Source organism: Mirounga leonina, unplaced genomic scaffold (assembly GCF_011800145.1).
Source record: "Mirounga leonina isolate KUSES-001 unplaced genomic scaffold, KU_Mleo_1.0 Mir_165, whole genome shotgun sequence".
Classification (NCBI taxonomy): Eukaryota; Metazoa; Chordata; class Mammalia; order Carnivora; family Phocidae; genus Mirounga; species Mirounga leonina.
The window spans coordinates 18,253,203-18,267,384 of NW_023270415.1; the positions used below are offsets into that span (position 1 = coordinate 18,253,203).

General features: G+C 36.1%; 1 protein-coding gene across 1 annotated transcript in view; it reads right to left on the bottom strand.

The window, feature by feature from the left end:
* Positions 1-14,182, bottom strand: part of PPP1R42 (protein phosphatase 1 regulatory subunit 42) — a 47,220-nt gene that overhangs the window by 9,007 nt on the left and 24,031 nt on the right. Inside the window, 2 exon segments of the mRNA XM_035012257.1 lie at positions 3,768-3,906; positions 7,790-7,907. Of these exon segments, the coding sequence (XP_034868148.1) occupies positions 3,768-3,906; positions 7,790-7,907 (257 nt within the window).

Here is a 14,182-nt window from a genome sequence, read left to right on the forward strand (position 1 = left end):
CCTTTGAATTAGTTTTTGCGAATTTTGGGGGTAAATACCCAGTAGTGTGATTACTGGATCATAGGGTAGTTCTTTTTTTAACTTTTTAAGGAACTTCCATATGGTATTCCACAGTGGCTGCCTCAGTTTGGATTCCTACCAATAGTGCATTTTTTCTCTACATCTCTGCCAATACTTGTTTTTTCTTGGTTTTATTTTAGCCATTCTGATAGGTGTGAGGTGATATCTTATTGTAGGTCTGATTCGCATTTCCCTGATAATGAGTGATGTTGAGCATCTTTCATGTGTCTGTTGACCATTTGTATATCTTCTTTGATGAAATGTCTGTTCATGTCTTCTGCCCACTTTTTAATTGGATTATTTGTGGGGTTTTTTGGTCTTGACTTGTATAAGTTCTTTATATATTTGGATACTAATCCTTTCTTGGATATGTTATTTGCAAATATCTTCTCCAATTCAGTAGATTGTCTTTTAGTTTGTTTCCTTTGCTGTGCAGAAGCTTTTTTTGTTAATGTATGTGGTAAGAACACTTAACATGAGATCTACTTACAAATTCTTACATGTACAATACATTATTTTTGGCTGTAGGTATAACTTTGTACAGTAGATCTCTAGAGTTTATTCATCTTGCTTAACTGAAACTTTATGCCCATTGATTAGTAACTCCCCATTTACTCCTTCCCCCAGCCTCTAGCAACCACCATTCTACTCTTTGATTTTGAATGTGACTATTTTACATAGCTCGTATAAGTGGAATCATGCAGTATTTGTCTTTCTGTGACTGGCTTATTGTATTTAGCATAATGTCCTCAAGGTTCATTCATATTGTCACATGTTGCAGAATTTCATTCTCTTTTAAGGCTGAATAGTATTTTATTGTATATGTATCTACCATGTTTTCTTTATCCATTCATCTGTCAGTGGACATTTAAGTTGTTTCTACATCTTGGCTATTGTGACTAGTGCTGTATTAACACAGGAATGCTAATATCTCTTCAAAATCTTAATTTCAGTTCTTTTGAATGAATACACAGAACTGGGATTGCTGGATCATATAGTAGTTCTATTCTTAAAATTTGATGCACTGCCATACTGTTTTTCATAGTGGTTGCACCATTTTGTATCCCCACCAGTAGTGTACAAGTTTCAAATTTCTCTACATCCTCACCAACTCTTGTTGTCTTTTGGTTTTTTGATTAACAGCCATCTGACAGGTGTGTGGTGATTCCTCATTGTGGTTTTGATTTGCATTCCCCTGTTGATTAGTGATATTGAGCATTTTAAAAATATACCTGTTGGCCATTTGTAGGTCTTTGGAGATATGCCTTTTCAAGTCCCTAGCCCATTTTAAAATCTGGATATTAGTTTTTTCTTTTCTGTTGAGTTGTAGGAGTTCTATATATGTTTTGGAACTTAACACCATATCAGATGTATAGTTTGCAAATATTTTCTCCCATTCTGTAGGTTGTCTTTTTACTCTGTTGATTATTTCCTTTGCTGTGTATGAGCTTTTTAGTTTGATGTAGTTTACTTGTTTGTTTTTCTTTTTGTTGCCTGTGCTTTTTGGTGTCATATCCATGAAATCATTGCCAAGACCAATGTCATGAAGATTTCTCCAGTGTTTTCTTCTAGACTTTTACAGTTTCAGGTCTTACGTTTGAGTCTTTAATCCATTTTGAGTGGAATTTTTTGTATGGTGTATGATAAGGGTTCTTTTGCATGTGGATATCCAGTTTTCCCAACATTTGACTGTCCTTTCCCCACTGTGTATTCTTGGCACCCTTGTTAAAAATCAGTTGACCATTTATGCATGGATTTATTTTTGAGCCTTCTATTCTATTCTATCTGTATATCTGTCTTACCTCAGGACTACACTGTTTTGATTGCTGTATTTTGTAATATATTTTGAAATCAGGAAGTGTGATGCCTCTAACCTTCTCAAGGCTGATTTGGCTATTTCTGGTCTTTTGTGGTTCCATATGAATTTTAGAATTGTTTTTCAATTCTGTGAAAATGCCATTAGGATTTTGATAGAGATGGTACTGAATTTGTTAATTGCTTTGGGTATTATGGACATTTTAACAATACTAAATTTTCTAGTTCATGAACATAAGATGTCTTTCCATTTTTTTGTTAATTTCTTTCTTTAGTGTTTTGTAGTTTTCAGTATACAATTCTTTTTTTTTTCTTACTAGTTAAATTTATTTGTAGGTATATTTATTCTCTTTTGTGCTATTGTAAATGGGATTCTTTTCTTAATTCACTTTTCAGATGGTTTGTTGTTACTGTATCTATAATGGCTTTAAAGATTGCTTTTGGTAATTGTTAGTGGTCACACTAGATTATGAAGAAATTAATAAGGATTTTATTGAGAAAATCAAATGACAGTGTAATTTTTAAATTATAAACTTTAAGGCACATTTTAATTGTTGTTTTGTAGAATTTCATTGGAGAAGTTAAAAATAAATTAACTTAATTGTTTCTGAAGGAGGAAGGATTTTTAAAATCTATTAAGATGAAGGAAACTACATTATATTTAGAATAGGTTCAGTTTTTGGGTGAGGGCTGGTGTTGAATTCTATGAATACTTCAGTATTAATAAGGTACTTTGGTGTCCTTGCTGTAATTCTGAAAATATGTGAAATACTGCAATCCTTACCCTCGGTCTGGTTCTGCTCTTCAAAGCCCGCCAGGAATAAACAGAGGAGAAGAAATGCTGCCTGTCCATTTTATAGATTTCAGATCTTGAAAAATTCACATTGCCAACACAGCATCATCACTCATGGGTATACTGTCAGTTCAGAAAGTCCCATTCTTTGAAACGATTTCCCACAGTTCATATTCACTGGACATGATATGGCAAAATCATCAGAGCTCCATGCCTTTTTACCTTTGCTTCTCATCACCTCAACCTCCTTATTCTAGAGTGGCAGAACTCCTAGGATACGGTATCCACGCATGAAGCGTCACTACACTGTTGTAGTTTCCCTTTCCTTATTCCCTCAGTCTAACCCCTTTCTACAATGCCATCCCATTAGCTGTGAAATAGGAGGCCCATTAGCGTTCAAACACTGTCATGGAACAGAGGAAGAGGTTCATTCCAATGTTGTGGACTATAGAATTTGTGATGAATGAATTCTAGAATGCTCGCAAGTATGGTAAAGATTATTGTTACATGTTACACTTGGCTACATTTAGTCGTATAAGTTAAGCAAGGGAAGTTGACCTGTCCTTTGTATTGTAACCTTAAGCATATCATAAACAAAATATTCAACTGTTGGGGCATGTATGTAAGAAAAGGGACAGGCTACAGAGTATAGGCCACAGATGTGGTTGTCATACATTTTTATTTTGTATCCTCATGGAAAATGTGATTTTTGCACTGCTGCTAAACACATATACTAGCAACTTAGGTTTCACAATTTACATAGCTGATTGTTGTTTCACCATTTGCATAATTAATATCATGCACTTTTGTCAGCTATTAAAATTATGCATTTTCCTCCACCCTCATGACTCTGTTTTCATAGCTGACACAGTCAAACTCAATATGAACCAAACACAGCTTTTGTTGACAGTAGCTACCACTTTCATATGTAAACATTATAGGTAAAATTTCCTAGAAATTGTAAATAAGTTAAAAAAAAACAACCCAAATCTTAAACAAAAAATTCTAAATAAAAGCCTCTTACTTCTTGGCATTTTTTGTTGTTGTTGAGTAGAATATTCTCTCTTTTAGTAGAAGTGGTTAACTAATGAATGACAGCCTGCTTACTTAGTTTGAGTTACCTGCATCCTCGGTTTTAGTGTTCCTTTTCTTGCTGATTTTCCTGGCATCTTTGGATGCTTTCCAATTTATTAGGAATTGTCTTTCCATATTTTTAATTTCTTTTCCATCGAGAAATTCTATAGAAAAATATATATGTTAAAAAATACTATATATAAATATATAGATAATATATATATTTTTGGTTTAAGGCACATGAACTTAAACTACACCAGAGGCTGAAATAAATATCTTTTAAAAATACCTTATTTATACAACTTCTTTGTTTTTGTTGAGCTTTTACTTATTTTTAATTATTTTTTTTCTGATTTCAAAAGGAATATGTGCTTATTATAAACAACTGAAACAGGGTGAAAAAAACATAAGACTCTGTAATTACTATCCATAACTCTCCTTACCATCACTGACAAAGATAGTCACTGTAAACAATTTGATGTATGGTTTCCCTTCTAGGGCCACATGTAAATTGTTATTTTTTAAAAACAAAAATGTCATATTCAACAAAATTTAGATATTATCTATTCATTTCCATATTATGGTTATTATTCTTAAGAAAAAGCAAAATATATTTTATGTTAAAGTGAATAAGAAATTTTGTACATTTAGCGTGGTATTTTAAAAGCACATACATTAATAATGCTTATTATATCCTAGGCTTAACCAGCTGAGCCACCCAGGTGCCACTATTGTCTCCTAGGACATAGGATATGATAGGGACAACCCACAAAGCTGGCCTCTTGGTTCTATGAAGATTTCAGCTATGTTTACATTTTGTTCCTCTAAAAAAGTTTTGAAAATTGAGCATCTTAAATTACACAAAATGATTTTTGTATACTGTAAGATATTTGGAAAATACAAAAAGTGGGAAAAGAAAAAAATTAATATTGCCTGTATTCTACAACCAAAAATAATCACTAAAACCCACTAATAGTATATTTTTAACATTTTTTTGTGTTCTATCTACGTATGTGTGTATATTATATAAAGTTGGAATTCTCTATTTATATAGTATTACATCCTAATTTTTATTATTGTATTGTGATCATTTTACCATGTCTTTCTTTAAACACAATTTTTAATGGTTGATAGTATTCCATTGTATATGTATATATACTACATATACTATAAAATATCAAACTATTCCTTTATAGGACATTTTGTTTTATATGTAATTACATGTGGCCTTCATTTGACAAAAAGACTATCTCTTTCTAACAAAATTTGCTATATAGTAGTTTTGTAAGGTAATTACACATTTTTCTTTCATTATCCATGTAATGTCTTCCACTGGAATACAGAATGAGAAAAGGATGTAGTAAAAATGTTTAAATCATGTTCTTACAGGGAAAGTGACAGTATCCTGATACTGATTGCACTACTGAAAGTATTAACATTGCCATTTAAATATGATCCATAATATTGTTAGATCCTAAGTACAAAATAAAGTGATGAAACTGGAAATATAAACTTAGAACCATAAACTCTAGAAGTATAATTGTTTCCATATATTGTCCCATGTACTTATTTTAACTGAAATTAGTACTCTCCAAATTATAATGTAAGAAATCGGCTAAATGTTTTATTATCAAGCATCTTTGTACTTACAACTTTATATTAAAGGTCATTCTTTTATGCTTAGTTTTCCCAACCACTTGGTTTTATTGATATCTTTCCAGATTTGTTTCTATTAGTAATTGTATAATTTATTAGTGTATTTTTGGGTGTTATATGTGTAAATCAATACATATTTTTAAAACATCTGTTATAAAGATAAGGAATGAAAATCCAAATCTTTTACCATGATCCCTTTTTCCCCATGTTTATGTTGCGGACAGAGCTGAGAAATGACTAGGAGACTGTGCCTTAGTAAGCCTGATTTCTTCTTTTAGGAAATGATCAGATAGAGGTGGTTCAGGAGGGGAAGCCAGGTAATGGACATAAGATCAAAGACCTATGAGATTTTTTTAATGAGTTGTTCTCAACACAAAATTTATTTCCACTCAGGCTAAGTAAACCAAATGTGTGGCTTGTCATTCTGTTTGGTGAGGACTGAGTTACTTACAAAACATGTCTCTCCACAGTCCTTACCTGGGACACATCAAACCAGGTCCTCAATTCACTTTTTGTTTTTGGCTTTGCATTTAGGAAAAAAAAGACATGAAAATAAGACAAGCTAGGGGTGCCTGGGTGGCTCAATCAGTTGCATGCGTCTGCCTTCTGCTCAGGTCATGATCCCAGGGTCCTAGGATTGAGCCCCATTTCAGGCTCCCTGCTCACCAGGGAGCCTGCTTCTCCCTCTCCCTCTGCCTGTTCTCTCTCTCTCTCTCTAGTGCTCTCTCTCTCAAATTAAAAAAAAAAAATCTTAAAAAAAAGTAAGACAAGCTAGAACCAAAGAGGAAAGACTGAAAGAACATATACTAAAGTGTTAACAGCAGATTTATGGTGGGATTATGAATGACATTAATATTCTTTTCTGTATTTTCTGCATTTTTATAAGAAATGTGTATTAATTTAGGGGTGACTGGCTGGCTCAGTTGGTAGAGCATGTGACTCTTGATCTCTCAGGGTTGTAAATTCAAGCCCACATTGGGTATGGAGCCTACTTAAAATTTAAAAAAAAGGAAATGTGTGTTAGTTTTATAATCACAAAATATGTTTAGAAAAGATTTATTTAAAAAAATTTTTGACTAAATCCTGTTTATTTGGAAATCAGTACCTTATCTCCACATTCTTTACTGCATCACCCACAGTACTATATAATGAGAAGTGTTCCCAGAAATGGTTCCATGAACATAGTAAGATTCTTTTTTTTTTTTTTTAAGATTTTATTTATTTATTTGACAGAGAGACAGCGAGGGGGAGTGGGAGAGGGAGAAGCAGGGGGAGTGGGAGAGGGAGAAGCAGGCTTCCCGCCAAGCAGGGAGCCCGATGCGGGGCTGGATCCCAGGACTCTGGGATCATGACCTGAACTGAAGGCAGACGCTTAATAACTGAGCCACCCAGGCGCCCCAACATAGTAAGATTCTTAAGCATCTAACAATAGTTGTATTTACTCTACTTCCTAAGGGAAGTGGATTAATACAATTGTGTGTGGTGGGCAGGAAGGGAAGGAGATGGAGAGTTGAGGGAATGTGCATTGCAGATTCACCTGCACAACTTACAAAAAATATACATGACTGTTTTCCTGGTGTATTTTCTGTTTCCTTCCCCTGGCTGGTGGGGTCAATGGTGGTGGGCAGGGTGTGACCCTTGCATATGTATTTTGAAAAATCTTGGATTTTTGTGATATACCCTTTGTCAACCCCTCCCTCCCCCAAGAGAACCACTGCACTAGCATCATGATTAATCAAGGTTTACTACAGCTATGAGTTTTGAAATGGTTTTGCCATGCATTAGTTTTTATACCCAAGTATAGCATGTCACAGAAGTTCAGATATAGGAAACTCTTTCATGAATCTCCTTTGTGAGAAGGCAGTGCTTGTCTTTTTAATGTTGTATGACTTGGTCCCTAGTGAAGAGCTGTGGTCCATTACCCCCCAGTATAGTGCATAAACAGGCTGTTGTTATTTCTAAGGATCTCATAAAGGGACTCCCTACCTTGCTCCCCTTTCAAATGAAAGGAACCCTATACGTTCTTAGGGCAACTGTCAAGCAATGAATACTTTGATTAATTTTTATCTACAGATCCAAGAACTAAACAGTCTCTTGGGATCTTCAGAGGATTTGTGCCAATGAGAATTTGACAAAAGGTCAGCAAGTTCTACACATTTTTAAAGAAAGGGTATGTGGTGCCTTAATTATTTCTGAACAGCAGATATTTTTCATGTTTTATTTCTCAATTTTAACTTTTATTTTTACTTAAAATATTGAATTTAAAGTTGACTATTTTCATAGATTCAGACATCATATTTATATTTTTCAAGGCTTGATGTTAAATTAACTGAAGAGTTAACCAGTTCTCTTTCTCTAAGAAAATTATATTAATATAATATAAATGTATACCCAGTGATTTGGACACTAGTATCAGTCTGTCTCTGTATTTAGGTTTGAGACAAACAGGATTTCCATTTAGATCCATTTTCCACAGCTTCATCAACTTGTTCAGTAGAAATTCCAAATCCTATAATTAGAGAAGAAAAAGCAAGACACAAGTATTTCATAATCATCAATATTTCTTTGATATCAGTTAACTGTTTTTAAAGGTAATTACTGCTTTCTAGCTCTAATTACTGCTTTTCTAGGTACTTAGAAGGTGTACCACAAATCTTTTTTGAATAAAATGGTCTACTATACTACTAATCGATCTTGTACACATCTAGGTGAATAACTTTTCTTTAGAATAAGGTGTTAAGGGCGCCTGGGTGGCTCAGTCGTTAAGCGTCTGCCTTCGGCTCAGGTCATGATCCCGGGGTCCCGTGATCGAGTCCCACATCGGGCTCCCTGCTCAGCGGGAAGCCTGCTTCTCCCTCTCCCACTCCCCCTGCTTGTGTTCCTGCTCTCGCTATCTCTCTCTGTCAAATAAATAAAATCTTAAAAAAAAAAAAAAAGAATAAGGTGTTAAGAATTAAAAGTTAATGAAAATTCTGAAGAATAGCAACAGGCAAACACCTATGATTCTTCCCTTTGTTCTCCTCAAGCCAAGACCAAAATTATAGGATATAGGGAAAATTAAGAAATACAAAGTATAGATTAATTCATATGTGTTCTTAATTACAAAGCTAAAAGTAATTGGCAATGCATTGCTTGGTATTTTTATTCCTGGTATCATTTCCTCACCTTCAAAGCTTGATACTTTTCAGCCTTGTATATCTATTAACCTATTTGTACTTTCCATCTTATTCTTTCCTTGATCCATGTTTCTTATTACTTAGATATTTCATTTTTCCATTTTTGGAAAACTTTCTTTTGATAAGACTGCATTTATTCTTTAGATTTTAGAAAATCATTTTTTTTGGGTTTGTTTATTTTTGGTTTTTAGAGGGGGCAGGGGTAGAGGGAGAGAGAGAATCTTAAGCAGTCTCCACACCCAGCATGGAACTCAGTGCCGGACTTGATCTCATAACCCTGAGATCATGACCTGAGCCTAAGTCGAGTTGGAAGCTTAACCGACTGAGCCACCTAGGCGTAGGCGCCCCAGAAAATCGTTTTGTTTTTTTTACTATGAGCGGGTGACAACAGTTCATTCCACATATTAAAAATCCCCACAAGGAGCACCTAGCTGGCTCAGTTAGTGGAGCATGTGACTCTTGATCTCAGGGTAGTGAGCTCAAGCCCCATGTTGGATGTAGAACTTACGTGGAAAAAAAATCCCCACAAAAACTCTTTCATATCATGGAGGTAACAAATTTGGAGCTATATGCCTCTATCTACATGAAGGAATGGTATTTTAGGGGAATAATTACAAGGACAGCTGGGTGGGTGTCTAGGACCCACTGCAGAGCACCTGGTATTTCTCTTAATCTTCTTGAGACCAATATCTTCTTGTGTAAAATGGTAAAAATATTTCCAGTTCTACCTACTTCATTATTCAACAAAATACGTACTGAATCATGGGCTGAGTTCTGTACTAGACTCTGAGGTATCCAAATAAATAATTTGTGAAAAAAATATACGAGTTTTTTTTTTTTAAGTAGACAACCCCAACCTTCCTGGCACTGCAGCTTACTGTATGACCTTAGACAAGTCTGTGTTCTCATTATAAAGTGTGAATAGTTAGGATTAGTTGTTGTGGCACATAAAGTGCCTGGAACAAAGCAGACATAATATGTTAATTCTCTGTCTTGTCTGCCCTACCACCCCTCAGCTAATAACTTTTCTCTTAATTTTGGTCAATAGAGAACAAAAATTGTAAGGAAGAATAAACTTCTGACTCACTGACTAGTAGTTGATTTCTTATAAGAAAGCTGTCTTCAAAAGTTGTAGCTTCATCTTTCAGTCTTGGGCCCTGGATTATTTCCTCTTCACAGCATTTGTTTAACAGCATTTGATACAGCCCCATGATTATTTTATGTGAGAGTTTCACTGTATTTCTCTTAGTCTAAAAGCTTCTAAGGAAGGAACTGTGCATTGTATTTTTGTAGTGTTGAATATGATGCCCATCATCCAAAAGTTAAGTAATAACAATAATAAGAAAACTTAAAATTTATATAGATAAAAAGAATCCTGTAGAGTTTTGTTAATTGTTCCTCACTTGATAAATGACCCGTGACATACTCCCTCCAGTGTATGTTTATTTAAGACTAAACTAATCCTGTGCTGAAATATGATTACCCTTTGGATACGCTCTGGTAGTTCATTGCCTTCCTGTCTTTAATAAAATGCTTTCGCTTTCCTGCCCTTCAGTGTTAACTGAAGGGAGCAGACACTTTTCTGGACAGTCTCTGTTTGATAAATGATCATGTCATGCTATCACTTAGAGGAGAGCTGCAAAATACTGAGGAACCGATTCTTTTTCCCATGCAGGGCTGGTGCCCGAGCTCCTGTGTAGGCGCCTGCAGTAACTGGCAGTGCCTGCTCTACAATTAATGATGGCCACTGATGAACCTGTATTTGACCAGCGTGCTCCAATCTTTATCGGAAATGTCTGGTCCAACTGTCTTAACTAAATCTAAAGACAGCCATTTGTCATCCCTCTGACTGCTTGTCATCATCTGCCTGGGAAAATCTATAATTTTTGGCTTGTTTCTGACTAAACTGTGGAGTGAATAAATTTATCTTTGGGTTACTCTGCTTGTCAGGATCAATATTGAGCAGAAGTTGAATAAATCAGAAACTGGAAAAACATGACAGGCCATGGTGGTTTGTTCATTTGTGTCTTATAAATCAAATATTTAGTTTATCTTAAGAGGCAGGCACATCAAATTTTTTATTTCCACCATTCATTCTGAAGATGCTTTACTTCATGATAAATGGTCATCAGAAGACCAATGAAGTAAATCACTAATACATCTGACTGTGAGATGAACTTTTCAGATTATTTTATTGATTTAGCAAACTTTGCAGACATAAAAATTATAGGTAAAGATTTTTTTAATATTACTATTCTTTCAAGTTTTTATACATTTTTGCAACCATGATGTTTATTTGCCTTAATATGTCATCAAGGTATATAATGTTGGCCCTAGTGGAGTTCATGTCTCATCAACTACTTATAGAAATGGAAGTTTTATTGTAAATGGCCAGTGAAGTTTTAATATTTTAATACATTGATGCATACTTATTTAAAGGAGTTACAGGAAAAAAATGCAAAGGAATGTTAACCAAAAGTAAATGTCATTTAAACTAGAGCCCTCTGAATTTAAACTATGGAGTATTGTTTGGTCTCAGACCTCTCTTTCTCCTCCTCAGTGGTTGACTTTGTTGTCTATTGGGGAGAACTGGGTCATTGCCCACAGAGTTTTCTGTTTCCTGCCTTTGGTCTCACACTTCTTCCATTCCTCTTTCCTATTTTTGTGACCAAAGGAAGAGTCCCATCTCTTTTTTCAAATTAATCAGTCCTCTTGATCTTTTCCCTTCTCCATAGGCCTTCTCTTCTTGGGGTCTTCTTTCTCTTGCATTTCCATTTCTAATCTCTCTCTCCCCTATGGCTTTTATCCTATCTGTTAACCTACCATCGCTACACTTCTTGAAACAGTAGTACAGAGCTGTGCTTCTCAAACTTTTATGTGCTTAAGAATCACCTAGGGATCTCATTTATTAAATGCGGGTTCTGATATATTTGGTCTGGAGCAGAAGCTGAGATTCTGCATTTCTGATGCTGATGCTGCTGGTCTTAGGATGACATTTGGAGTTATAAGAGTCTAAGCCACTGACTGTGCTTCCTCAGTCACTGGGCACTCCTGCAGCCTGGTTCTTCTGAACAGGCACTGCTAACCTTATCACTGAGCCATACATTACAATCTCAAACTTTCTCAGTTTCACTTCTTTGGAACATCTTATCTTACTGACTGCTCCCTAATGGTTTTGTGATTCTATGTTTTTGCAGACTCCCTGGATCCTGAATGAATCTCTGACTCTACAAGTAACAAACTTCTGACCATAGAAATCCCTAATGTATAAACAAGCTGTTTTATAAAAGTTGCTTTTGAGACTGGAGAAACCATTTCATAAAAAAGAGCTATACCCCATGGACAGTTGCCTGAGTTGCCCATGGAAACAACCTATTGAGAAAAAGCCCAAAGAATATCTGTGCAGTGACAGTGCTATAAAACCTCTCCAAGGACATCACCATGTTTTCTGAGCATACAGTTTCCTATGGGGAATGGGAGCAGATAGGTATCCCTGTGGCAGATGTTCAGGGATCAATTCATTTGCTTCCTTTTCTATAATCTACATTTATTTCTTTCAAACTGGTTTTCCTTCCCTGGACCACAGCAGACTGTAAAATCATGGCTAGAAAAACAATAGTCTAACACACCACAATCTCCATTTATGTGCATACCCTTTAAAGAAAAAGAATAGCCACATTGATGAAAATAGTAAAACATCTGTTACACTGAGGAAGGAAGGGTCATCTGTACATGACAGGAAGAACCAGATTTTATGGGAAACTACACTGAGCATTTCATCAAATATTCTCTCCTCCCATATCTAGGCAGTATCATTCATCATGGCCATTTAAGTGACCACATAACCAATGTGAAGACACCCATGTTCTTCTGTCCACTGGGCTCTGGCTTTATATATCCAATTGTCTACTTAATATTTTCTCTGGAAGACTACAAAGGCACCTCCAACTCTGTATGGCTAAAACTCATGATCTTCTCCCTCTCCACTGAACCTGACTCTCGAGCAAGGCAGAAGCCAGAGAATCCTTCTTGACCTCTCCTTCTTCGATGCTCTGTATATCCAACTCACCACCAAGTTCTGTATACTTGATTTCCAAACAGCTCTCCAGAGGGTCTACTCACTTAATTTTTACCCCAGCTCTATTCAAATTTCTACCATCTCTCACTTCTTAACTAGTCTAGCCTCTTCCAAGCTATTCTCCACACTGTAGCTATGCTGGTCTTTTCAAAATGCTGTTCTATTACTGCTTTACCCCTTGCTTAAACACCTTCAGTGATTCACCATTGTTCTTAGGTTAAAGACAAAACTCTCTACCATGACCTAAGTGACCCATCTACCCATCAGCCTCTGTGTGTAGTATGTTCCACCTTCACTCTCTCTGCTTCCTGTTCTTATCTTTGTCAAACTCTCACCTTCTCCGGGGCCTTTGCACATGCTATTCTCTACCTGGTAAACCCTTCTGTTCTCTGAGAGCCCAGTTTAGCAATCCTTTCCTAAGGGAAGCTTTCACTGAGCTCTCTAAGGCAAATCCCCCTGTTGCAGGCTCTCAAAGTCACATACTTTTTCTTTGTAGTATTTGCCAGAGGTGCAATTTTACATTTGTTTTTGGGTGATTATGTGCTTAATGTTTCTCTTCCCCTCAAGGGTGAGAGCTCTTCACGGCCAGGGACTATGTTTTTTGTTCACTATTGTCTCCCCCCCATAGCAAGCACTGCCAGATGGTAGGTGTTTTGAATGAATGGATAAGAAGACATGAACGAATGCATGCATGAATCAATGGATCTGACATTAGAAGGACAGGAATTATAAAGCAGAACTTGTATGAAGCCACTTTGAAAAATTTGCTGATTAGAGGGGCCACAGACATAGAAAGAGGAAAAGACAGGATTTATCTTCTGTTACTCTGTTTCCTCCTCTACTCCTCTGCCACCCTGTCCCTCTCCTCCTTCATCTCCCTTGCCCCAAATCTCTGCCCTGGACCAGTTTTGGACTAGGGAATAGGAGAAATGAGGGCAGGGTTAGAGGATCCTGGCGGGAGTCTTTGGCAGCTGTGGGTCTGTAGAAGTGAGAGGGAAGCGAATGAAATCCCAAATAGAAGGAAGCTTCTTCCAGGTCTGTATCCTGTGCTTCCACCTCTAATGTAGCCACTCCCCTGTGGCTCTAGTACCCTCAGTAGGCTAGGGAATGGGCACTGTTTGGGAATACCTATTTTTGCCAGTGACCCAATTCTATTTTCTTTTTCCTTTTCTTATTCCTTCCACAGAGCTCCAAGATTTTAAGTTGCCCTGCCAGAATTTTTGTTGCAGTTGTTATATCTTTTCCTTTTAATTTTTCTTAAATATCTTTCCAATTGCTCAAACCAGACTCTTGATTGGAAGATTCAAAGTTATTTAACTATCCTAAGGGACCATTATTTTTCTTTTTTTCATATTTCATGTATTTTCTGTAGGTGTATACAGGAACCTATGGATGTCCATATAAAAGCAGCTGCTCTAAGTGCTAAAAAACCTTGGGTAATTATAGGGTTTTTGTTAGGAGTCGCTAATGATGTCTACTTCTTTTTCCCTATGGCACAAAGCTGTCTGTTGTTGAAGACTTTTAGGAAGG